Raw genomic sequence first — 25,907 nt, 5'->3', positions numbered from 1 at the left:
AACTGTTCATTAAACATAACATTACTGTGGATACAGCTAGTAAATCTGCACTGAGCAGCAGAACGCTGTATGGATTTTATGGTACAGTAATTACAAACACACCTCACTCACTAACTCAGCCTCTGAAATCAGAGCGGATAATCTCAGTGACATTTTTTGTCTGTCATTAAGTTTCCGTTGCATTTCTTATTAAGCTTTCAAACTGACACTCCGCAGACCACTGGGGTTCTCGTCCGGTCGTGAGGGATGTTTTCCCCCAGCGGTAGTTTTACACAAAACCTCGCTCTCCAGATTTCTGCTACTTTGGTCTTCTTTGCATAAGGAAAGCATCATTTTATGATGAGAGGCATTTTAAGTGGACGCCTTTGATGTGGCCTTGGCTGGAGATGGAGGCTGTGCAGTGCTCGTGAGTTTTCAGGCTCAGAAAAACTTGGAGACGGCCGAGCCGTGGACCTGCTAAAGCTCTGAATTAAAGCTGTGGAGGTGTTGGGTTGAATTGATGTGTGCTGCACAAAACGAAGGGAAAACTGAAAACAGATCTTTTACAATGTTTATTATAAAAGTTATTACATGCGACATTAAGTTGTGCTGCCACACGACTGTGCAGAGTCCACTGACTTTACTGCACCCACTTTAAAGACTTGTTCATTAGCAGATATAATGTAGTAGAACTAAATTGGTTTTATACAGTTCTGACCTGATTTAAAGCAAAATTACTATTTTAGGACATGTTGTAGTTTTTAACCATCAACTAAGCCAATGTTTTTGCAGTGGTTACTATGAGCAGACACTGTCTGCATTGCTGTTAGCACCACCACCATTGCCACAGCTCTACCACTGCTTTGCCAATAACACCACCATTGTGTTGTTGCTATTGCGCACCAAAAACAAGTAGTGAATACCAAATACTAAGTGGTGAGCACCAGACAATAGAGTAAGTGGCAAGCACCAGATACTATGTAGTGGGCACCAGATAATACAGTAAGTTGTGAGCAACAGATAATAGAGAGAGTGGCGAGCACCAGATACTATGTGTTGAGCACTACATATTACAGTAAGTGGAGAGCACCAGATAATAGAGGGAGTGCCAAGTACCAGATACTATGTGGTGAGCACCAAATACTAAGTGGTGAGCACCAGATAATACAGTAGGTGGTGCATTAGATAAGCAAGCACCAGATACTATGTATACATTACATAAACAAGCACCAGATACTATGTATACAGTAGATAAACAAGCACCAGATACTATGTATACATTACATAAACAAGCACCAGATACTATGTATACAGTAGATAAACAAGCACCAGATACTATGTGGTGAGCACCATATACTAAGTGGTGAGCACAAGATAATACAGTAAGTGGTGAGCATCAGATAAGGAGTGAGTGGCAAGCACCAGATACCATGTGGTGCGAACCAAATACTAAGTGGTGAGCACCCGATAATACAGTAATTGTAGAGCATTAGATAATAGAGTGAGTGGCGAGCACCAGACACTGTGGTAAGCACAAAATACTAAGTAGTTAGCACCAGATAGCACAGTAAGTAGCAAGCATCAGGTACTATGTGGTGAGCACCAAATACTAAGTAGTGAGCACCAGATAATACAGTAAGGTGAGAGTACCAGACAATGCAGTAAGCGGCAAACATCAGATACTATGTGGTGAGAACCAGATAAAACAGAAAGTGGAGAGTACCAGACAATATAGTAAGTGGCAAGCACCAGATACTATGTGGTGAGCACCAAATACTAAGTGGTGAGCACAATATAATACAGTGAGTGGTGAGAATCAGATAATAGAGTGAGTGGCAAGCACCAGATACTATGTGGTGAGAAAAAAATACTAAGTGGTGAGCACCCGATAATACAGTAATTGTAGAGCACCAGATAATAGACTGGCGAGTGGCGAGCACCAGACACTGTGGTAAAAATACTAAGTAGTTAGCACCAGATAGTACAGTAAGTAGCAAGCATCAGGCACTATGTGGTGAGCACCAAATACTAAGTGGCGAGCACCAGATAATACAGTAAGTGGAGAGCACAAGACAAATACAATATGTGGCAGGCACCAGATACTATGTGGTGAGCACCAGATGATAAGTTGTGAGCATCAGACACTATAAAAGCACCAGATACTAAGATACAATGTAGTAAGCAACAGATATAAAGAAGTGAGCAGCTGATACTAAGTGGTGAGACCTGATACTAATGGGGGAAAAAAACCCTGTTCACTGGGCCACACAGTATCTGATGCTCACCACATAGTATCAGGTGCTCACTACATAGTGTCTGATGAACACCATGCTTTTATCTTAAATAAGTTACTCCCATAAAATACACCTGAACAGGCTCTGTAGTCTTTCCATGGTCTGTTTATACATAAATCCAGCAGCAGGTTTAACAGGAGGCCACGTTTTGCAGCATATTGAGAAGACCTGAGGTCTTTCTGAGCAGGAAATTAGAAATTATTTACCCCGCCTGCACAATGATATGAAAAGATACTGAAGGTATTAAAATACTCTGGTATGCTGGACGTCTGAGAATGTCCAGGTCTCCATGGAAACCATCGCTCTCAAACACAAACAAACGTTGATTTTCTCTCCAGACAAGAAAAGGAAAGCTCGGGGAAAAGTTTTCCCAAGTGACGGAGTTGGACCGGAGGGCTCTTGTGGTGGGTTTATGTGGGAACGCTTTCAGACCACTGAAGAATGCGTCTCTGTGAAATAGTAGCAGACCTGCAGCTGTAGCACTGAGGCTGAGGATATTGTGTAAAGGCTGTTTAGTCATCAGGCCTTTTCTCTCTAATGTCTCTCTTTCACTAAAATAAAGCATCGGTTCCCACCTTCAGTGCTGGAGAGCCCCTGCCCTAAATGTTTTAGTGTTTCCTGACAAAATTAGACACATTCCATCCAATTTTGTGACCTCTGCATATGCAGACTGTGTGGACTTGCCTTGGGATATTTTTAACTGCACATTTTAGTTCAGGCCCATATATATATCAGGGAATATTTTTGCCCACAATTCTACTGCTTCCAATGATTTTAATGAAGCCAATTGGAAAACTTATTTCTCAAACTTGAAGCATCAATATGTGAGAATTGGTGCTTTTTGTTGCTGTGCTACCCCAGTGTGATGCACTATTGCTACTTAGTTATTCACTAGTGAATTTGTTGACAAGCTATGAGATTTAGATCCAGTGTCTAAAAAGAAAAAAAGCATGTGAACTGATGCAGTAGAGTAATGTTTCAGAATTTTATATATCAATATGAGAAGTAATGCTTAGATCAGGCCCAAAATGTCCAGCCCGACCCGCCACATACACTGTCATTTTGAACCCAAGCCTGATTTAAACCCGACATTTTTTAAATAAGTAGAGCGTTAAAACTTAATAAGTAGAGCTTTTTAAAAACATTTTCGGTATAAAATCAGGAAAGAATGAGAGAAATCTGTTCAGAATGATGTTAATTAACATTGCAACACTGAAGAAGACCTACTATTTAAAAGTAAATGTTTATTAAGATTAAACCATAAACAATGCGAACAATGATCCACATGCTTAAACATCGGTAAATTAGGCTACAAGAATGATGTCTGAATGACTTTCCTCTAATCTTATATAATTTAACACGGTTTAAGATTAGAAAATAATTTCTAAACAATTTTTTTTTTTAATTGAGCTCATAAACTTTGTGCAAAAATACAAAAAACAGTAATAAGGCTATACACTGCACTGCACAGCGTTGCAAGTCAAGTGCGTAATACGGAGAAGTAGAGTGTGCACTGCGCACTTGTGCAACTTTTTTTTTTTAAAAACACAGTTTGATTTGTTACTTTGCTATATTGTGATTATCACGACATAGCTTTATATAAAATAAAAAATGTCAGGCCTCGGGTCTGGTGAGGTTTGAGCAGATAATCTAAGCTCTAATGAGAAGCTCCACCAAAGTTACTGTAGCAGTAGCAGTTAGGGGTGGGTATCATCACTGATTTCCCAGTTCGATTCGATTCCGATTCACAAGGTCTCGATTCGATTTTCAAATCGATTTTCGATTCGATTCGATTCTCGATTCAACATCGATTAATTTAGGGAAATTTCAGTTACCATAAAAATTGTAGTTTGAATATGAAATGTAATTATACAAGGAACACTCAAATTTCATTATTAAAATATTAGTTTATATTATGAACACTCACTTATGAACTGTATATCCTTACATATAAATGTTACCAGAGCTTCAGATATTTTTTTAGCACGAGGAGAACTTGAAGGTAGTTTCATCGCAAATGCTTTCTCTAGTGGAGTTTGTGTGGGTTCTGCCGTTTTCTGAGTATCAGGATGGTGTCGCGTTAGATGATTTCTCAGATTTGTGGTATTTCCACAATATTTCAGCTCCTTGTTGCACAGTTTACACACAGCTTTGCTTTTATCCAGCTCTTCCCTACCGCCATAGCTTCTGAATCCAAAATGCAACCACACGTCTGCCTTCAGGTTCTTGGGCGCCTGCACTCCTGCTTCAGCCATGCTTAACTGATCACCCCAGCCAGAGCGCGCTGCTCGGAAAAAAAGGATGGTCTCGCGAGATCTACGCGAGACGTTAAAGCTACGCATACACGGGGAAAAGGGGCTAGTTATAAAGATCGATCTCGGGTTTATATAAATCGATATCGGATCATTCAAATGAGGATCGATTTAAATCGAATAATCGATTTTTTTAACACACCCCTAGTAGCAGTTTCAGTCCTGGAGTGACAGATCAACTGACAGAGGTATCATTCTCTGTATTAGTCAGTACAATTAAACTATTATTATTGAGTAATATCATTACATAATGCTGCTTTATATGAACAGTTTACATATTTTGTTCTCTCATATATATTTTGTTCTCTCAACCCCAAAGAGTTGGTACAGTAAGGAAAATGCTAATATTTTTTTCAGGGATGTCCATGCATATTTCAACAAAAATGCTGCACACATTACAGGTTAACCACAGAATCCAGCAAGATAACATCTACTGGTTACAGATTGTTACTGGATCAAGTGAATTACAGCAAATACAACATCAATCTATGCAGAACAGGAGTACTTTATGATCAGGGTTTCCATCCACTGACAGGAATAAACATATATATTTGAAAACAGCGGGTTTTATGAAAAAATAGAAAACCATGAAAGTACAAGAATAATCAGACTCTGTTTCATAGAAATGTCACCATTTTTAAACAGTCTTGATTTAGAAATAGATTAAATGTTCACCCAATGTATTTTCGTCGAATGGACTGACATGCTGACATCACTGGGTGTTGCCCCTCTGGCTCCTGTACTACTGTACGTTTAGGACTTTGGTGAACGCTGGCTGTCCATCAAAAAACAAAAGCACAACACATACAGAAGCCATAAAAACAAACAACCTGTATTTACGCTGTCACATATTGTCATCCTGTTACTCCAGATGGTGCATGGCTTGCTATGTGGTTTCCTAAACCAAAATGACTGCGGTCCCTGAGGGATGGAAGAGATGAATAGGATAGAATAGAGAGGAAAATGGGGTCTGGATTAGATTAATTGTAGGAAGGCAGCCCAGATTAAATACCACGCTGGGGAGGCTGGTAATAAACACATGCACAATGTAGGAAATTCAGCAACAAAAGTAAGGAAAAGGCACAATATAAAGCATTGGTATTTTTGAATAAATACTAAGTAGGAGTTGTTGGAATCGAATGACAGTTTATATGTGTGAACTCAATGATGATGTACATTGAGGAAAATACGCTTTTAATAGACAGTTTTCCATCTTAAAAGAATGGAGAGGTCTGTAATTTTTATCGCAGGTACATTTTACATATGTGAAACAGAATAAAAAAAATAATAATCTAGACAATCACACTGCATGATTTTTAAATAATTAATTTTAACCAACAACTTCCTTTTCACAGTAAGAGCATTGAAGATGGGTCAAAGCTGGGTCTTCCAGCATGACAATGACAATGGGGAAGTTAGCTTTCTTGTTCATTAAGTTCTGTTGTTTCTATTGTATCAAATACTTGTTTCATGCAATAAAATGCATTTTAATTATGATACAATGTGATTTTCTGGATTATTTTTTTATGATTTTGTATGATTCTGTATGATTCTTTGTAGGTGGAAAAACGTACTTTTTTTTTTTACCTTTAACTGCAAACCTAAAATAAGCAAACTTTAAACACTGGTACACTGTAATAAAACAAATCTTTAAAAAAACAGTAGAATATCTGGCATTATTAATATTCATTTGGTTTTGTAATGTGTGTTACTTATTATTTCCAGCAAAATGTAAAAAAAAAAGTAAACTAATTTAATTATAATTTTATAATGTTTCATAAATTAACATTTAAACTCCTTAAAAATAAAAAACAGGATTCTTGTCATTTAAATTTTACAGATTTCGACTGTGCATTCACAGAAGATTTATTGAAACAGAGGTTTTTACTGTGATTTTCAAGTATATATATATTTTTTATTCTTTTTACATAAAAGACAGAATTTTTTTTTCTATGGTTATTTTCTGTATTTATTTTTTACAGTGTACTATCTAAATTAATACATGTGATTAAAGAGGAAATCCTGTAGATTTGTTTGTTGGCTGAACTACAGCTGTAGTCATTAATGTGATACATTGAGCCCCAGGTTGTTACTGCTGCAGGTCTCAGATCTGTCACGTACCTCCTCTGACCAACACTCATCCTTCAAGAACCCAGATATAAAAAACAGACATGGGAGCTCTCCAAGAGGACAGTATCTAACAGGAACCAGCTGCTTCATCATCTTATCGTTTCACTCCTTCTGTGTCACTGATTGGACTGGATCAACCAGGCTAGGAAAGATACACGGCGATAATCACCCTGGGCCCTGGCCCTGAGATCTGCTTACTACATCCCAGTCACTCACATCATAGATCAGACTAGTCTGAGATGTTCCTGCAGCTCAGCTCCACTGCACACCTCTGCCAAGCCAAACAGGAGAGCTTTTTCATCTGCTGTTCTGTTCTTCCTATTATCTGTGTGCTTGAGATGGTTCTTATGTAGTCTGGGGAAATGGAACAGTTTTCCACTGTTCATGTTGGCTGGGGTGGGTGTTCCTTGTTGGGCAACTCCCTTCATCCCACCAGAAGCGAGACGAGAAAGCAAGCCATTAGAAAAAACCTTTTGCTGAGGCGTATACGTCATAGTTACTACTAGTTATAACTCGATGTAGAAAGTCTTATAGGAGTTAATAGCACAGCTGTTCTTTGTCTCAGTTTAGAGATTATCCTTCTTAAAGGTCTCATTCCATCTTTTTTTAAATTTATTAAAAAAAAAGTCTAGTTGTGGTCTCTATTATGAATGAATGCCCTGTGAGATAAAAAAAATGTAAATAAAAAGTGCCCCGGTGACTCAGTATAATGGTGCTTTAGTCTGGTGGCGGAGTTAAGGGGTAGGGAGGAGAAACATTAGGATTTCAGCTCTTGCTCATGAATATTCATACATGCAAACATGTCACCTCTGACTCGCAGCGAGACGACCAGTTAGAAACGTTTTAAAATAAAGACATTTTAACACTAATAACAGTCTTTGCAATGTCATATGTTACTTTACAACATGTGTAATGCCCTGCTAAGTGCATTTCAGCCACTGATCTAAGCTTAGAGTTTCTGTCCAGCGCAAAATCCACCGGAGATCCTATATAAACCTAAAAGTACACACAGAGGTGGGTTGTTCAAGTCCAGAAAGTAAAAATTCACTCCAGGTATTTGTTGGCTTAGCCGCAGTACAGAGGCAGTTGGAACAAAACCTGAGGTGGATTTTTTACTTTTAACTATTGTAAACAGAACTGTTCTAAAAATACACCTATCTATCTCAATTGTACTTCACTGGTAGTGAAGTTTCAAACCATTCTAACCATTTGTTCTGTAACTCTCAATTTCTGGGCAAAGCATACAACACTGATATGTTATTTGCACAGACAATGGAGGTTGAGGAAGAGTTTCATGTGCAGCATGCATATACAACTCAAAGAGACCTATTGTATTTCACAACGAACAAGAAAAGTGGATTTTAGCAGAAGGAGTACTTTAACCATATATGGAAAAGGATCATTGTCTTGCTGCATAACCCATGCATGATGTGCTTGAGCATCAGATCACAAACTGATGAGTAAAAATTCAGGATTCATGGTTGTGTCAATTTTTTGGCAAGTCGTCCAGACTCTGATCCTCACTACCACCACCATGTTTAACTGTTGGTATGAGTTCTGTTGTGATGTTGTGAAGTACATCATTTTGAATGCCATTCTGTAATTAGTCTAGTAGGTTCAGTAAAAAAAGAAGCAAACCATGTATTGGATGTCATTTAGGGTTTGGGGGAATTTTGCAAATAATTGTTTTGACTGGACCATTTTTTAAAATCTGAAAGGAAGAAGCTGGAAGAATGGTTTCAACTTCTGAAAATGGCTGTGTGCCATCTTCTCAGATCTCATAGTGAAACTCATCAATCTGAAACGCAAGTCTGCCAGCCCACCTGCAGTGTGATTTCATGGTAAAGCAACAAGCAGAGCTAGAGTAGGATAGGAGGTTCAGATGAGGATATGTTGGTCATGGATGGGGGACTTGGTGGGGGTGGTGTCTGTTGAGCTGCCTGGACCCTCAGGTTGTGTGGAACTTTAATGTCTCCTCTTTCAGGTTCTCGTCACTGGGGCATTATGGAAATGAAGCTTTTAAGTGGTACATAATGATCTTAGGTTAGAGCAAGTGGAGCTGAAAGATGGGTTCTTTTATGTTCTGTCGGACTGTTGAATTGGAGCAACATCTGGCAGTGCGTCTGAGCTTGCAGGCTGGAGATAGAAGGGTAGATGGATCGGACAAATAAATAAGAAATGCAAAGTGTTTTCAGGCTGGGGAACATCTGCAGCTGCGGATCGCCATCTGCACGTCGTTAGGAAAGAGGAAAAGGGGAGCAAGATCAAAATAGGAAAGAAGTGGAGGCCAGAGGATGGAACATTGCATTATTATCGTACTGTAGAAAAGGGAAGAGGTGATGAGGTGTCGGTGTGAAGTACAGTAATGGATGGAGACTTTGATGTAGATAATGATTTTGCTGTAGGGTGTTAGCTCATAGGCAGGGAAGAGATTATATCTGCCAGATAGTGGAAAAATCAGCCACCATATACAGTAGAAACCAGATAGCAGCAGCAGCCAGCATTCTGCCAGACTTCAGTCACAGCAGTGCTTAGTAACACCAGGTGCCCACATTAACTCTCTGCTCCAGTTTTAAAGGTTTAAAGGGTTTAATTGCCTGAGAGGAACATGAACAACTGGCAGCCTCACACCAGCGGGTGAGAATAATCTGGATTTAATCTGTTAGAGGCAGCAGATCTCAAACAGATCTCAGTGTCCTCACTTTTCTGGGTCTGGGTCTGGGTTTGGATCAGCTGCTGCCTGTTGTTGTACGGACCTCATTCCAGGATATCCAAATGGATGCGCTCTACTAAATACCAGACACTAAGTTATGCTTTGTGCATTAAAACCTATTAAACACTTGGCTCATATTTAAATTACTCACTCTCATAACTACATAACATACACATTAGTTGCATAGCAGTTACTGGATTCGGTTACTGGTTGCTAAGGTTGTATGTAAGGTCTGTGGGTGGAACCTCATTAACTAGTGGTTCCTTACAAAGTTTATCAATCTTGTTGTTCGGTATTCATCAATGCATGAACCACAGCTTACCATATATTGCAGATCATCTATTGTTCTTATGACTTTGTGCACAGATGAGCAAACAATTAGTTTAAATAGCAACAGAGCGTGTGAATATATTGTATCTACGCCGATGGGTGTGGGGGTCTCGAAATGAGGAGTTTTCAGGAAAGACAGGTGCACCACTGATGTTCATTGCTATCTTGGCAGTGAATCGTCAACACATGCACACATAGACACGCAGCACTTTCCAAAGCACGTGCCTGTTGGCAGTTATGAAAACTTTTACATAAATGTAATGAATGACTGTGAAAGAACAAGTCAGTTTACTCTGCTGTAAAGCAACGAACACGTTCAAAGAGCTGCGCCCCTGAAATAGCAATGCGCTATGAATTAGCACACGCTTTTTTGAGCGTGTCAAGTCAAGGTGCATTTTCTTCTGTTGTTGCCATAGCAAAGACACAATGATGCTCTAAATCAAGCTGTGAGGGTGTGCGGTTGACGGCTCATCTATAGATCGCTAAAATAGGAAATCTAGAGTCGTCAAAAGCAGTCACTCTGCATGGCATCACTAGTTCTCATATACAATTATTTCTGGTGTGTTCTTGTGTCTAAACACGAGTCAACGATTTGCCAAGATGAAAAAAAAGTGTTAGTCATATAGTATAAAGCCAGATAAGAGATTCGCAATTTCAACACAACCAGTTGTGTAGTGTGAAATAAGTATAATTTGTGAACCTGTCTGAGGTTGCCTTCAACCTGAACACTTTCACTCTCTATGGTTTGGAATATCATTTGCTCAAATTTCTTGTGTAGTCCACTTCAGAAGTTAATACTTGGTGGAATGACCCTGTTTTTTTTATCACAGTTTTCATGCTTCTTGGCATGTTCTTCTCCACCAGTCTTACACACTGCTTTTGGATAACTTTATGCCTTTACTCCTGGTGCCAAAATTCAAGCGGTTCAGTTTGGTTTGATGGCTTGTGATCATCCATCTTCTTCTTGATTGTATTGCAGAGGTTTTCAACTTGGTAAAATAAATAAATAAAAATCATAATTTTGAAGTGGTCTCTTATTTTATTTTTCCAGAGCTGTATATTAGCTTTATTCCCCATAGTTATTAAATAGGGAAAAAAAAGAAGAACTCAGTACTCAGCCTGGGGTTCACTGAGTTTGGCGCTGACTTTAATGAAGCATTGTGCACATGTTCTATAAAGAGAAGCGAGATTGTGTTTATCAGGGGAAAAAACAATGGAAAGCTCGAGTGAATCAAGGCCAGGATGATGTCATGGGTACTCTCTGAGGTTGACCCTGAGACTTAGTGACCCATTCAGACCCCACATAGCATGTTCACTTTATTGAAACAGCTCGCCATCTGGTAGATGAATCTATGATTTTTTGCTCTTCTGGAAGATATTTCTGTTTAGGGAATAAGACGGACGGTATGAATGTGACTGCAGGGTGTGATTGAGAGAAGCCACACTTGCTGCAGATTCAATGTTCCAGAGGAAAACGGGGAAAGAAATGGGAATAGCAATTTGTTTTATTTTTAAATTGTTTGTCAGGGATTCACTTTATGACTTTATGTCTGTAAGACTGCATGTTACTGAAAAATGTGTGTGTGTGTTCCTTCACAGTCGGGGTTACTCTGGTTTTACTGCATCGGGCCCTTCTGAACTGAACTCTGCTTTATCTGGCCAGACAGTGTTTCGTTTGGCACTTACCATCACAGGGCTACCACTGATCTGTCTCTGTTTCTGTGTGTGTGTGTGTGTGTGTGTGTGTGTGTGTGTATGTGTGGGTAGACCTTCTGCTTGTCGTCATTAGGGTGTGTGTAATACAAACAATAAGTCCTCAGTGCTGAGGCTGCTCTGATTTTAATGTGGATTGACCGGAGTTTTTGTATCCAGGCAACAGCGCTACTTCCTTGGGTGGGGTTTGATGAGAGAATGTGCAGAAAGGAAGTTCAGTGGAGCTACAGATACAGACTGCACTTTTTCCTAATCCCAGGAAACTGCTAAATATGGTATGGAAAATATCTTATGAGAGAATTGTTTCATATCCTGTAATATGATGATGTCACGTTGTTTCATCTCTCTTGTAAAGGGATTTAATATAGCCCTCCAGGGGTGATTCTAGGATTAGAGGTTTGGATCAGAGCACACCCCCTTTTTATTATAAAAATATTTTTTTATTGTATTGTAATTTTGGACTGTAAGGGTCCAAGTTAGCAATCTTTAAGTAAACCGTCAACCGTGCACTGCACAGCTTGATTTAGGGCGTGTCACTGTGTCTTTGCTATCGTAACGACTGGAAAAGTACACCTTGTGTTTTGTTAGTAGCGTGAAATAAACCAATCAGCCAATCACAGCCAGGTGCGCAGGTGCAGCTAGCTGGAAGTGTCCAATGCTTCTCAGCAGAGGAAACTGACCTGCTCCTGCTCATTCACACTGTGGATGAGCACGAGCAGGTTATTTAAATAATATAAAAAGATCTATATTTTGTTTTGATGCAGAGTAATTAATTAATTAATTTATTTTGCTTTCTGTTTACTATTGATGTAAAAGTTGGGTTGCACTGCTGTGTGTCAATGATTACCTAAAAAGTAGGTGTGTACACGCGTTGGGCACGCACCTGTGACTATTTACTGCCAAGATAGCAATGAACGTCTGACTGTTGATGTCTACAAAAATTGATCGGTCAGTGGCGCTCCTGTGTTTTCCATTGCCAAGATAGCAATATGCTAGTTAACACAACTCATTTCGAGACCACCACACCCATCACCGTAGATATCGTCACAAGCACTCATTGATGACAAAAATAAAAGATAAAAAAAAAAAAATTATAGTTGTTTAGCCACTTCTCCTTAAGAATATTTGAATGCCAGGGTCTGCACTGTGAACCTGGCACCCTCCAGCAGTGTGCTCTCTTTAAGATTAGCCTTATAACAATGTTATTAGCGGTCTTAGGGTGTGTTTACACCTGTAGATTGTTTCTCTTGTCCGAATCAGTTAATAAGTTCATTTACTTGGAGCATTTTCACTCTCGGCTTGGTCTGTTTTTTTACACAGCAGCAGCAAAAACATAGTTTGTTCATAGCTATGATAATTATTTGGGTAATTAATCAAGTAAAACTGCAACTGAACAGCTGTTAAGCTTAAATATGGGGAGTATATCTGATAGTTGGGTTGGATTGAGGCCAAATCACGTTCTCACCACAATCTAACTACTTCAGAGTCTGTTTGGAACCGGATCGAGACCACCTCTTCTCGCAGGTCATTGAGTCTGTTTAAACTGGACCAAATAGTGCTGGTGTAAAAATGTCTTAATGAAGGACGAAGACTGTTTTATCATACATGGCACGTAACTGCCTGAACTCCAGCCCACATGGCATGTCCCAAAGTAAAAAAAAAAATGTTAAGAACTTTATTCAAATAACAGCAATCCCTCACAATGTATTATTCCAATCTTTGTGTCTTAGTGTCTTGCTTATGTCTTACAGGGGTTGGACAGTGAAACTTAACACCTGTCGTTTTAGTGTGAAAGGGTTTAATGGCTAAATTGGAGCAGCCTGGTGACCTATCTTCATTAATTGCACATTATTGCACCAGTAAGAGCAGAGTGTGAAAGTTCAATTAGCAGGGTAAGAGCACAGTTTTGCTCAAAATATTGCAATGCACACAACATTATGGGTGACATACCAGAGATTCAAAAGAGGACAAACTGTTGGTGCACTTCTTGCTGGCGCATCTGTGACCAAGACAGCAAGTCTTTGTGATGTATCAAGGCCACGGTATCCAGGGTAATGTCAGCATACCACCAAGAAGGACCAACCACATCCAACAGGATTAACTGTGGACGCAAGAGGAAGCTGTCTGAAAGGGATGTTCGGGTGCTAACCTGGATTTTATCAAAAAAACATAAAACCACGGCTGCCCAAATCACGGCAGAATTCAATGTGCACCTCAACTCTCCTGTTTCCACCAGAACTGTCCGTCGGGACAATAAATTATTGTGGTCTAAAACCAGGTGTTTCAGTTTCATTGTCCAACCCCTGTAGAATAAATACAACATTTGGTGGAATATTTGCTATGTACTACTTCCTGTCTCACTTCCGACAGTGGAGTGGCATTAGACCAACAGATATAAACATGAATATACTGACGGTCAGTATAGCAGTACTGGGTAACAACACCCTTCTTCCCTGTGGAGGAACAGGGTTTGATTCGTTGGCTTTTCTGACCTATTATTTAAATATTATTAAAACTCAGATTTGAGCTTGATGGTTATGTTTCAAAGGGAACTATGTAACATGACCAGTTCTCTATGTGTGTAAATAGAAACTCAATAGCTGCTATGGCCGTGCCCACGCTGCATTATCTGAGTATGAGGTCAGGCTGAAACTCCTCTACAGCACACCTTGCATCACCTTTCAGTGGAAAGCTGCTGGGTGTGCGTGTTTTACACCTGTTTTCATGTGTAAAAATATTCACTGTTAAAATATTAGGCTCTTGCTTTAATTTCTCAAATCTCTTCCTTCTTTTCAGACTCAATTATATAACGCTGCATTGTTAAACATCGCAAACACATTAACCTTCAACAGCAAATTCATCACAGTGACAGCAGATAAAGGGATCTTTAATGCAGTTATTATCATGTGTATAATGGGCAGATCAGCTGCATTTATTGCATGTCAGTGAGGTGTGCTTTCTAGCCGTCAGTCATGGCTGAGGGCTCAGGGAAAATAAAATGTAAATGTACTGTGATCGAAAGACAAACACTCCCCATGTTCAGGGAGGGAGGGAGGGAGGGTAGTGCCCGTATGCGAGTGTGCCAAATGTGGCCTTGGTTATGTGGTAACAGCAGGGTGTGGTGGAGGAAAGGTCTAACAGTCAGCCTGCCATGATCAAGGTACTGCTGTCTATAGTACAACACTGAAGTGTGGTGTTTTTTTTATTAATAAGCATCATATTTTTCAGTATAGCATGAGTGCAGAATCAGTTAATTTAACGTTTTTATATTGCTTTTTATTGTAAAAAAAAAAAAAAAAAAAAAATGACAGTTTACAGCTCTGGAAAAACAAAACAAAACAAGAGAGCACTTAAAAATGATGAGTTTTTTATTTTATTTAACCAAATTGAAAACCTCTGGAATATAATCAAGAGGAAGATGGATGATCACAAGCCATCAAACCAAGCTGAACTGCTTGAATTTTTGCACCAGGAGTAAAGGCATAAAGTTATCCAAAAGCAGTATGTAAGACTGGTGGAGGAGACCATGCCAAGATGCATAAAACTGTGATTAAAAAACAGGGTTATTCTACCAAATATTGATTTCCAAACTCTTTAAAACTTTATCAGTATGCACTTGTGAAAGCTCTGCATCTTTTTTTGTCATTCAGTAATTTCTAATTTTCTGCAAATAAATGCTCTAAATGACAATATTTTATGTTGAATTTGGGAGAAATGTTGTCCGTAGTTTATAGAATAAAACAACAATGTTCATTGTACTCATACCTATAAATAGAAAAATCAGAGAAACTGATTTAGAAACTGAAATGCTCTCATAACTTTTCCCAGAGCTGTATATAACAAATCATAATTATTCAGGACAGTAGTTGATTACCTGTGAACTGGCTTGACGAGTTCAGTTCCCGGAGTTAAATTAACACTGAACACTGTAAATCCCAGTGTTAAGTGATTAGCTGAATGTTATTTATTTACAGTATATTTATTTTGAATATGTGTTTTACTGCATAAATAAACCTACAGTTATGTTGTAGTTCATTTATAAAAGCTCATGAACTAAATTCCTTTTGCCTTGTAAACTAAACACATCCTAAAAAGAAAATACTGTTGAATATCACTTTTTATAAAAAATCTTTTTTTTTTTTATAAAAAAAGATAAATATACACTTATATAGCACCCTCCTAGACACTGCATCATTTATACTTATCCACACACACACCAGTGAGAAGCAGCAGCCAATCACACACTGCATACTCTCAACCAGAAACGACCCTCTTTCGTTATTAAACACTAAGAAAACGTGATTTCTCCAGGTCCTGAAGCAGCAAAGCAGCCCTAGACCATCACACTACCATCACCATGTTTTACATTCAGTATGATTTTCTGAAATTATGTGTTAGCTTTACACCAGATATAACAGGACACATATCTTCTAAAAGTTACTTTTTTCACATACGGTCAGGTTGTTTGGAATTGCTTTTTACCTTTAAATGAAATAATCATTTAAAAACTGCTTTTTGCATTTACTCAGATTATATTTGTTTGGCATTAAATAATTCTGCAAGGGGCAAAGACTTTTTTTCTGGCTAGAAGATATTTATTGAAACTCCACCCAGAGAGGGACCCAAGAGGCAACCGTGCTAATCACTAAGCCTGAAATTCATTTTTCATTATAGTAGTATAGTCTTTGATACTTTGCAAATGAAAATGATATTTATAAAATTATATCTCCATTAAATTACATCTTCACCAACTAAATTGAAATGAATTTCATCTCATTTTGTGAAAAGTCAATCTAAAATAAAGAAGCAGCACAAAGCAGGGCAGTGTATAAACTTTAATACAGGATTAAAAAGACAGAAGCAGCAGGACTGAAAGTGTGGGCTACTTTTTCCTCAGGCTACAGTCAGTCCGTAGAAATACGCAGCCCTACTACAGCAAATAAACATCATGGCAATAACAGTCTGAGTACTAATGCACATTCTACAAGAACGTTTTGTCATTAAACTTCAACCTATAGGTTTCTATCAGCTACGTCATTTCTACATTTTCTACTAGATGTGTATTTTCTACACAAGGAGATATGCAGGTAGTTTTCTAATATTTCGACCACACAACATATTTAAAAAAAGTCTCTTAGACCAACCTTTGTCATTTTTTTTCTGGAACAGCTCTATAAATACTCGTCTCAGCTCCTCAATCATTAGGCACCTATCACCAAGCCCTCCATACCTCTCGACCTCCAGTGAGCTTTAACGTTAAAAAAAAGAAGAGTCTGCACTTCTGTAAAAAAAAAAAAAAAAACGAGGAGTCATCTCTTCACCTTTCTTTTCCTATATTTTAAACTAAAGGTATAAATACTTTGACGCAGGAATGCTGTTAGGCAGCCAAAGGGCAGATCTGGGTTGGTGAATATCTTGGAGATTTATGGCAAGGTGCTGCTGTGCTGCACCTGTGTGCTGAAGCCCAGAGGTGAGATTGATCTGCCTGTCAGCACACCATTAAAACAGCCCGGCTCCTCCGTATCTGAAAAATGCTCCTGCAGAGCGTTCGGCTCGGTTATATTTAGCTGATATCAGTGAACAGCCACTCTGTCCAGGAGAGTTGATTTACCAAGCTGTGTGATTAAGCTTGCTGTGGACAAAGGTCTTCTCTTCAGGCTGGGTCAGACAGACTGTTTTATGGTGGAAGAGCTGAGATCTGACATCACAACTTGAATAAACGTGACTAAAGAACCTAAAAAAAAAATACTTCAGATTTCAAACATGGAATAAGATGACTATTTAAAATGATTTAAAAACTATACCTTCAAGGTAACAATCAGATGTGATCAAACAAATGGCTTCTTGTATGCACGATCTTGACTTCTTGCATTCTAGAATTACGTATCTTGCAGGCCCCATCACACTGCACCCTGGGCTATCAGCGTGCAGGAACAAGGCTGTTTCATTTAACTTAAAACTCAAAAGGTGATCAGGCATGGTGAAGTGAAGGTAGCAGTAAAAATAAAAATTGGTTATAGTGTGTAGAATCACTTATTTTGCAGAGAAAGTTCACGTTGGCACTGTAAGTTTCAGTAAGCATGGTTGGAGATTGGGGTGTGAGGGTGTGTGTGTGTGTGTATGTGTGTGAGTGTGTGTAAGCTGACAGCAGTGGCTGTGTCTGTCTGTAGTGGAATCATGTGATTGTAGAATAGGGATATAAGGAAGACACAGGTTCATGGCTGGGTCTCTGTGTTGGGCTCCTTGTCGTAGATGTAGCTGCCGACACCCCCTGTGTTCACACCTGAAAAAATAATAAGGAAAACCTTTAATTCATATTAGGCTCATAATGAATTTATACAAACAAATAGATAACTGTAAATACATCAAAACAGTACTATATGTATATTGATTGTTTAATACAGTTAAACGTTAATAATACACTGCAGTGAAAAATGATCAATGTTACTGAATTAAAAAACAACAGCACCCTCTGGAGGTTATCACTTTCTATGTACCTTTAGGCCCAAAGAGAACAGCATAACATGGTTTATGGCAGTAAGGTTGGCCATCGTGCTGAAAAGAAAATTAAAACAAAATACAAATACCGTCAAAAAGTGCAAAAACTTTTTTTCCAACAGCTGGTAATACAAATTACATCCTTCAATAAAGAAATTAATGCTAAATATTTTATGAAATCCTCTTATTACTGCAACTGATAACTATAATGGTAATAACCTACCGTATTTTTCGGACTATAAGGCGCACTTAAAAACTTTTAATTTTCACAAAAATTGACAGTGCGTCTTATAATACGGTGCGCCTTTTGTATGGATTTTACTCGTCAGGTTGTAAGGAGCAGTAAACACACACTCCGTGCAGCGTTATAGAGAGTTTCAGTGCTATACAGAGTCCAGAGCCGTGCAGCTCCGAGGCTGAGCAGCAATAGCATTAGCTAGATGCTAACCGCTAAGCTAGCTAGCTTATTCACTGAGATCAGTATTATCTAAATTTTACTCGTCAGGTTGTAAGGAGCAGTAAACACACACTCCGTGCAGCGTTATACAGAGTTTCAGTGCTATACAGAGTCCAGAGCCGTGCAGCTCCGAGGCTGGAGCAGCAAATAGCATTAGCTAGCTTATTCACTGTTCAGAGATCAGTATTATCTAAATTTTACCCGTCAGGTGTAAGGAGCAGTAAACACACACTCCGTGCAGAGCAGCAATAGCATTAGCTAGATGCTAACCGCTTAGCTAGCTAGCTTTTTCACTGTTCAGAGATCAGTATTTTCTAAATTTAGCACTTTTAATACTGCTGGAGCAGTATTATTAGAGTTAGATGCTAATCGCTAAGCGTTCACCGTTCAGAGGTGAGTTATCGGCCTGTAAGTCTGTGCTGCTTTGCCTGGCTAGCATTAGCTAGATGCTAAGCGCTAACTCTCTCAGAGGTGAGTTTTATCAGCCTGTAATCTGCTTGTTTACAGTGTTAAAACAAGCTACGGGGGACGAATCGCTAGCTAATATCTCACTGTCTTACCAGAACACGCAGGATTACTCAGTGTAACGCTGTCGTTTAAGTTTGGGTTAACTTTACTAGTTTAGGTGACTAGCTAGCGTGCTAGCGGATAGCTATGCTAACGCTGGTGCAGCAAGCCTTAGTGGACATCTGGAAATCTAAGCTTACTGTAAATAAACTGAAGCACGTTACTCACCCAAATAAACAGTTTTCAGGAGAGGAATCTGTGTAGATTAATATCCAGCACTCGTTTGACTTTGAAAGAGCTAGAATTATATATACTGAGACGCTCCACTGGCAAGTGACCACCCCCGGTGGGGGAAGGGAAACATGGCGCCACCCCTGTTCACTTTGATATAGGCACCCTTTCTAGTGTCACTTAACGCGCCTTATAATGCGATGCGCCCTATGTATGGAAAAATAGCAGAAAATAGGTGTTCTTTGATAGTGCGTCTTATAATACGGTGCGCCTTATAGTCCGAAAAATACGGTAATTAACTTGATCTTGAATATAATTCTAGATGTAACAATTACAAATATTACTAATACAATTATAACTCCCTTGATTACATGATTACAACCCATTCATGTTTTTGTACCACTTTAAAAAAGGCTCCTTCATAAAGGGTTTATATATAGTTTATGTAGAAGTTTATAAATGTTATAAATTAGGTTGTAAATAACCATTAATAAACAGTTACAACACATATATAGAATGTTCCTTTAGGCAGCATTAACATATCTGTTAATAACATATCTGTTATTCACTTTAACGACCCAGATCAATCATTTGTCCAATAATTATGACATGGTGTATATTAACATAAAATATCATTAAATAACTATACTGACTTTCCATATTTTTATTTTATTGAATATGTGAATGCTGATTAATGTAAAAAAGTAGGAAATGTATTATGTGTTGTAACTACTTATTAATGGCTTATAAAGTATTTACAAACTAATTAGTAACCATAAATAAACTCCCTTATAGACTATTTATAAACCCTTTATAAAAGGAGCCTTATTTTAAAGTGGTACCCATGTTTTTAACAATGCACACATTATACACTGCCTGTTCAAAAATAAACTACCTGAACATACTCAATATAGACCAGGTTATTCCATCAATGGATTTTTTTCTTTCCTGATGACACGGGCAATATTCTAAGATAACAATACCAGGATTCATGGGGCTGGATTGTTCACCACAGAGTCCAGATCTTAACCTTATTGAGAATCTTTGGGATGGGCTGGAAAAAAACTTTGTGCAGTGGTCAGACTCTACCATCATCAATGCTGCTGCAAGATCTTGGTGAAAAAATGCAACACTGCATTGAAATAAATCTTGTAACATTGCAGAAGCTTATGGAAACAATGCCACGGAGAAAGCTAAAGGCGGTCCAATAAAATATTAAAGTGTGTGATCTTTTTTTTGGTGGTGTTTTTTATTACGAGTAATTAACAAGTACTTTATGAGCACTAATTGAGTTGTTTCAGGGACGATTTCAGATTCAGTATTTTCTAGCTGGATGTGAGGAAGCTCACCTCTGCATGGCTGCCAGCAGCCAGAGTCTTGCTGCACCTTTCACAGCGCAGACAGGGCCGATGCCAGTCTTTCCCAAGAGACGTGACCTTTTCCGCTGCCACAAACAAATGAAACATGGTTACAAAGCTTTCTATGATTGCCAGCTATTTTTTCTAGTGTTTCCGAATTCAATTAGGAACCTACCGAAGTAGACCTTCTTGTTACACCTGGGGCACATGTTAGCCTCTCCAGAAAAGGTGGTGACACTTCCAGCTAAGGAAAAAACAAAAAAACAGATGCACATTTGAGTCAGTGAGTGCAGACAAAAATTAAAAGGCCTATTCATACTAAGTGTGACTTTTTGAGATAAGGTCAATTGTGTTTTTTGTCTTCTGTGTTCTGTAAACAGGGCTTGAACTCCATAACACTCAAACATTTACACGTTTCTTTTTCTCTGTTCCCTGTCCGCTTTTGCTCTTTAATTTCCTCCTCCACATGAGTGTTAATATCTTTAAAGAACTACAAACTACAGTGTCCCTCACTAATAAACAAAGCTTTATTAAAGAGTCTAAATACTGTATTTTGTGCACTATAAGGTGCACCGGATTATAAAGCGCACTATCAATAATTGATAGTATTTGGCAATATTTTTATACACAAGACGCACTGGATTATAAAACGCATTTTATGAACAGGTGTCAGGAACAGGGGTATTGCCATGTTTTCCATTTAATTCAGCAGGTCTCGCCGCTGGGTGGTCCCTAAGACAAGTTAAGTAAACAAAACTGTAATTCTTAAAAACAAACATTTTACATGAGTCAGACAAGTCAAACGAATGCTGATTTCTCTTTATTTGGGTGAAGGTGAAGCGCTTCCGTTTATTTACAGTAAACTTAGATTCCCAAATTAAAACTGGAGTGTTAGCATTAGTGGCTAACTGCTAGCAGTTAATGCTTCCTGACTGAGCTACACTGAGGAAACCTGAGTGTTCCGATAAGACAGGGCTAATGGTTCAATCCACGTAGCTTGTTTTAACATGGTAAACACACAGGGTACAGGATAATATACTCACCTCTGAATAGAAAAGGATCTAGCGCTGCAGTTAGCGTTTAACACTAACACACTAACATAGAGATACAGCCAAATTAAATTCTGTTTTAACAAGTGCCTCTACCCACTAATCTGGTCAATACAATTTTTTTTGCCTTTTTGTTTTATATATCCTGCAGCCAGGCCTAATATATGGCCATGATGGAATAATCTTTAATCAACTACCTTTAGAAGGAGGTCTGCTGGACGTTGGGACCCTCTTCTCTTCTGGCTTGGGTGCAGACTCCAAAGCGGTCGGAGGTGGGTTGTTGTTAACAGGTGCTTCATACATATAAGAGCCTGCTCCTCCAATATTAACCCCTGCAGAAAAAGCAGATATTAATGTATATTAATATGATTAAATTACTACCCAAGATAATCATGCAATATGTTCCTACATCACTCATCTTTTAAGCTGTGTAGCGTGAAACACAGTGTGTTCAGACAAAAAACATTTAGCTGACCATTTTAACGGAGTGTGGTGACCTTGGACTCCAGGCTCTGCTCCAGAGAGTGCCATTCTATTGGCCAAGTTTAAGCTACATTATATTGTGATTAGCAGACTGTTACATGCATAAACTGGCATGAAATGTGGACATCAGCTAGAATTAAATTTATTTCATTTTATTTAACTGATCTTTTTTTTTTTTCGCAGAAATTTCTGAGACAAAAGCTTCTGCTACTACAGCATACTTGGCCCTTTGGTCCTCAAAAGAAAAAAAAAGCTGGCTACTGATCAAATTTAGAAGACTTCACGCTACAATAAGTCCTATTTTCCAAGCTTAATCTATTTTTATTTTCACTTTTTATTTATTGTCATGCATGCATCCATCCTGTCATGGCAAGTTTAATGAAAGGGTGGACAATAAAATGGTGGCAAAAAAAAAAAAAATGTGGTTGACCTAGAATTTGAATAGTCCCGAATATCAAAAGTTATAGTTTATTCCAAGATGACAGGAAATTATTAGATTTGTCTTATGGACAATGTGAACTGTTTTATTTAACTATTTAACTGATTAATTAGATTAATAAATTAATAATAAATTAATTAATAAACTATTTATTAGTTTCAGAAATGAAAACAAAGAAGAAAATGCATCTAAGAAAACTGTACAAAATGTTGGTACCACTTTAAAATAAGACTACCTTTATAAAGGGTTTATAAATGGTTTACAATTCGTTTATTTATGGTTAATAATTAGGTTGTAAATGTCTTAAAAATCATTAATAATCAGTTATAACACATACGTAGAAATGGGCAACAATGACCTGTTGTTTGCCAAATAGTAAACCCACAGCCATCTATATTGTTGCCCTTTCTACTTATGTGTTATAACTGATTATTAATGATTTTTAAGACATTTACAACCTAATTAGTAATCATTAATACACTAATTGTAAACCATTTATAAACCCTTTATAAAGGTAGTCTTATTTTAAAGTGGTACCAACATTTTTTACAAATACTTTAACATAAACGAAATTCCTCTACATGTGTAATAATGTGTTTATTCAGAGTACATCCTGAAAATGTACATTTGTACTGTTACACAGTGTTTATAAGAAATATAAATATAAATAGGCACGTTATATTGATACTGACCCACAGAAATCTGCTGTTCTTTGGTCAGATATATAATAATATTATACAAGTCTTCTCAAATACACTAAGTGAAGCAGCAAACTATGTAGTCTATAATTATGTAGTCTTTTCTCACCTTTTGGCCCGAAGAGGGCAGCATAGCATGGCTTGTGACAGTAGGGCTTCCCGTCGTGCTGTGAGGAAGATGGAGAAGAATGTGAGGAAGGCATGAATTAAATAACTGCCACAGAGCTTCCATGCTCACACACAGCGCTCCACCACATCCATCTGAAGACCTTAATCCACACAAGTGTGTTTGTACACACACGGCTCCGTCCACGGCGGCTTTAATTTGGCTGGATGCTCCCTTTCCATTTTAAGCTGTTGCTTGTACACAGCCTTTCCCAAACTAATCCACTTGAGTGTAAAAGCCGGAGAGCGGCTCGTTATCCCTTGGCACCGGGGTCTCTTTTCTGGATAACGCTGACAGCCGTTACCAGGACACTGTCTCTGTTGATTCATGTTGATCCAAACTGTCTGCAAGTACGCACACACCATGTCTGTCTATATCTCTGTGTGTATGTGTGTATATATACAGCTCTGGAAAAAAATAAGAGACCACTTTATTTACTGAATCAGTTTCTCTGATTTTGTTATTTATAGGTATGTGTTTGAGTAAATTGAACATTGCTGTTTTATTCTATAAACTACAGACAACATTTCTCTCATATTGCAAATATTGCTTTCAGACCTCAAATAATGCAAAAAAAAAACAAGCTCATATACAAAAATCTATATTTAGTGGAGTAACACTGGTTTTTAATTACAGTTTTCATGCATCTTGACATGTCCTCCTCCACCAGTCTTACACACTGCTTTTGGATAACTTTATGCCACTCCTGGTGCAAAAATTCAAGTTCAGTTCAGCTTGGTTTGATGGCTTGTGATCATCCATCTTCCTCTTGATTATATTCCAGAGGTTTTCAATTTGGTAAAATCAAAGAAACTCATAATTTTTAAGTGGTCTCTTATTTTTTTCCAGAGCTGTTATTAAATGTGTGTATGTATGAGTATGTAAGTGTGTATGAGTGGAATGTGAACAACGGTCACAGCGGTCCACTTCTGCATCGGGCTGTAACGAAATAGCCTGGCCTGAGGCACACTGGGCCACGGTTGTCATGAGAACAGGGGGGTTGTGGGCAAAGTCACAGGCAGGGTCAGCCGAAATGGCCCTGTGCCAGCAGGGCTATGCGAGGGGAAAAAACAGGTAATGGGTCAAAATGCCCTCAGCCCTGGCATGCCAGACACCATCACGTTATGTAGACAGGACCGGAAAAGTGCTGTTTCTTACATTATCAGGACTTCTATAAAAGGTAATGAGCAGGAGCTTATCTCGTCAGTACAGTATAATCACTGTAATGATGACATTATTATGGGGCCCTGGTTCAGGATCCACCATTATATTTAATAGATTAAAAAAGAGATGATATTAAGGTTCCATAAACTAGAATTAAGCAGTATAAATCTAAATAATAATAATAATAATAATAATAATAATAATAATAATAATAATAATATTTTTAAAGACCAGTCTAAAAATTTATTGTATTTGGCTTATGTGCCAAACCAGTCAAAGCATTTTATATAAACAATTTCCAACCCATTTTATATATTGGAACTAAACAGACTAAGCATTATGAATGAGAGGTTCACAATAACATACTGAAAGTAAAAAGAAAGCAGTATTAATCTTTAACAGAGCTTATTGTACAAATGACATGTGAAGAACTGATTATTTAAGCTATCTGAGTACTAATAGTGACCCTGGTGGAAACTCTCAGCATGCTAAATATAAGTGAGTGAGTTTTCCATTATAATTGTTATAATCTCATTATAAAGTAACTGTTTTTGACATCCTTTATGATTAAAACAACTTAAATATTGTGTTATTTCTCAAATGTTGAACAAAAGTACTTTTGCAGAATTTAATATATTGGAAAAAGTATACCCCTGGTAGAGAAAACACTGTTTCAAAGTAACTTTGTTTTGTATAGAGGATCATTCTTTTCATTCTTTTTTATGGTAAACTTTTTATTTGGGTGCTCAATTTTTTTTTTTCTTCACACAGTCATAAGACTGTGTGTTGTTCATAAGAGTTTACCAAACCTTGCCTTCATTTTTGACAATATAGCAATCATATCAGTCATCAACTTTATTTGATCAATATCTGTTATGAACATGTTCATATTATTAAATGATTCTTATCCTGTAATAACTCCTTTTTCAGACTCTTACACTACGCAGAGATTTTTTAGCACTAGTGACGGCTCCCCACATCCAAAACACCCACACCAGCTCCCATTTCATAGCAGCAGCAGCAGCACCACCACAGCCAGGCTGTTTCCTGTGCAGAAACCAGCGAGATGGATTGTTTCTCCCAGCCCACTCACTTCTCAGCAGCTACAGCTCCCACAACCTGACATCCGAGCATCCACAGTCTCCCCTTACACACCCACCCAGCCTCTACTGAGGTTCTTATAGGTCTATCAGGAGGATGGCGCCGCTCTGGTGAAGAGTTAGAGGATTTTAATACAGAGGCATATCAAATAATATCTGGAAAACCATCTGCCATCATTCATAGATGACTCCCTCTGGGAAAATTCGACAGGGAGTCATGCTGGGTTTCAGCCACTAAACAGAAAAACATTTCTGGACATAAGTGCACTGACCCTAAGATTTCAGG

General features: G+C 38.2%; 1 protein-coding gene across 1 annotated transcript in view; it reads right to left on the bottom strand.

The window, feature by feature from the left end:
• Positions 1-16,291: 16,291 nt before the first annotated feature.
• crip2 (cysteine-rich protein 2) overlaps positions 16,292-25,907 on the bottom strand; it is a 36,825-nt gene continuing 27,209 nt past the window's right edge. Inside the window, exons 3-8 of the mRNA XM_022672915.2 lie at positions 23,301-23,358; positions 21,769-21,903; positions 20,698-20,766; positions 20,514-20,608; positions 17,969-18,026; positions 16,292-17,754 (exon numbers count right to left, since the gene is read on the bottom strand). Coding sequence (XP_022528636.1) covers positions 17,687-17,754; positions 17,969-18,026; positions 20,514-20,608; positions 20,698-20,766; positions 21,769-21,903; positions 23,301-23,358 — 483 coding nt within the window. The 3' untranslated portion in view covers positions 16,292-17,686. The remainder of the gene's footprint in view (positions 17,755-17,968; positions 18,027-20,513; positions 20,609-20,697; positions 20,767-21,768; positions 21,904-23,300; positions 23,359-25,907) is intronic.

This window comes from Astyanax mexicanus, chromosome 14 (assembly GCF_023375975.1).
Source record: "Astyanax mexicanus isolate ESR-SI-001 chromosome 14, AstMex3_surface, whole genome shotgun sequence".
Lineage (NCBI taxonomy): Eukaryota > Metazoa > Chordata > Actinopteri > Characiformes > Acestrorhamphidae > Astyanax > Astyanax mexicanus.
Note: the sequence above shows the minus strand (reverse complement) of the source record. Positions and strands in the feature narration are given on the sequence as shown.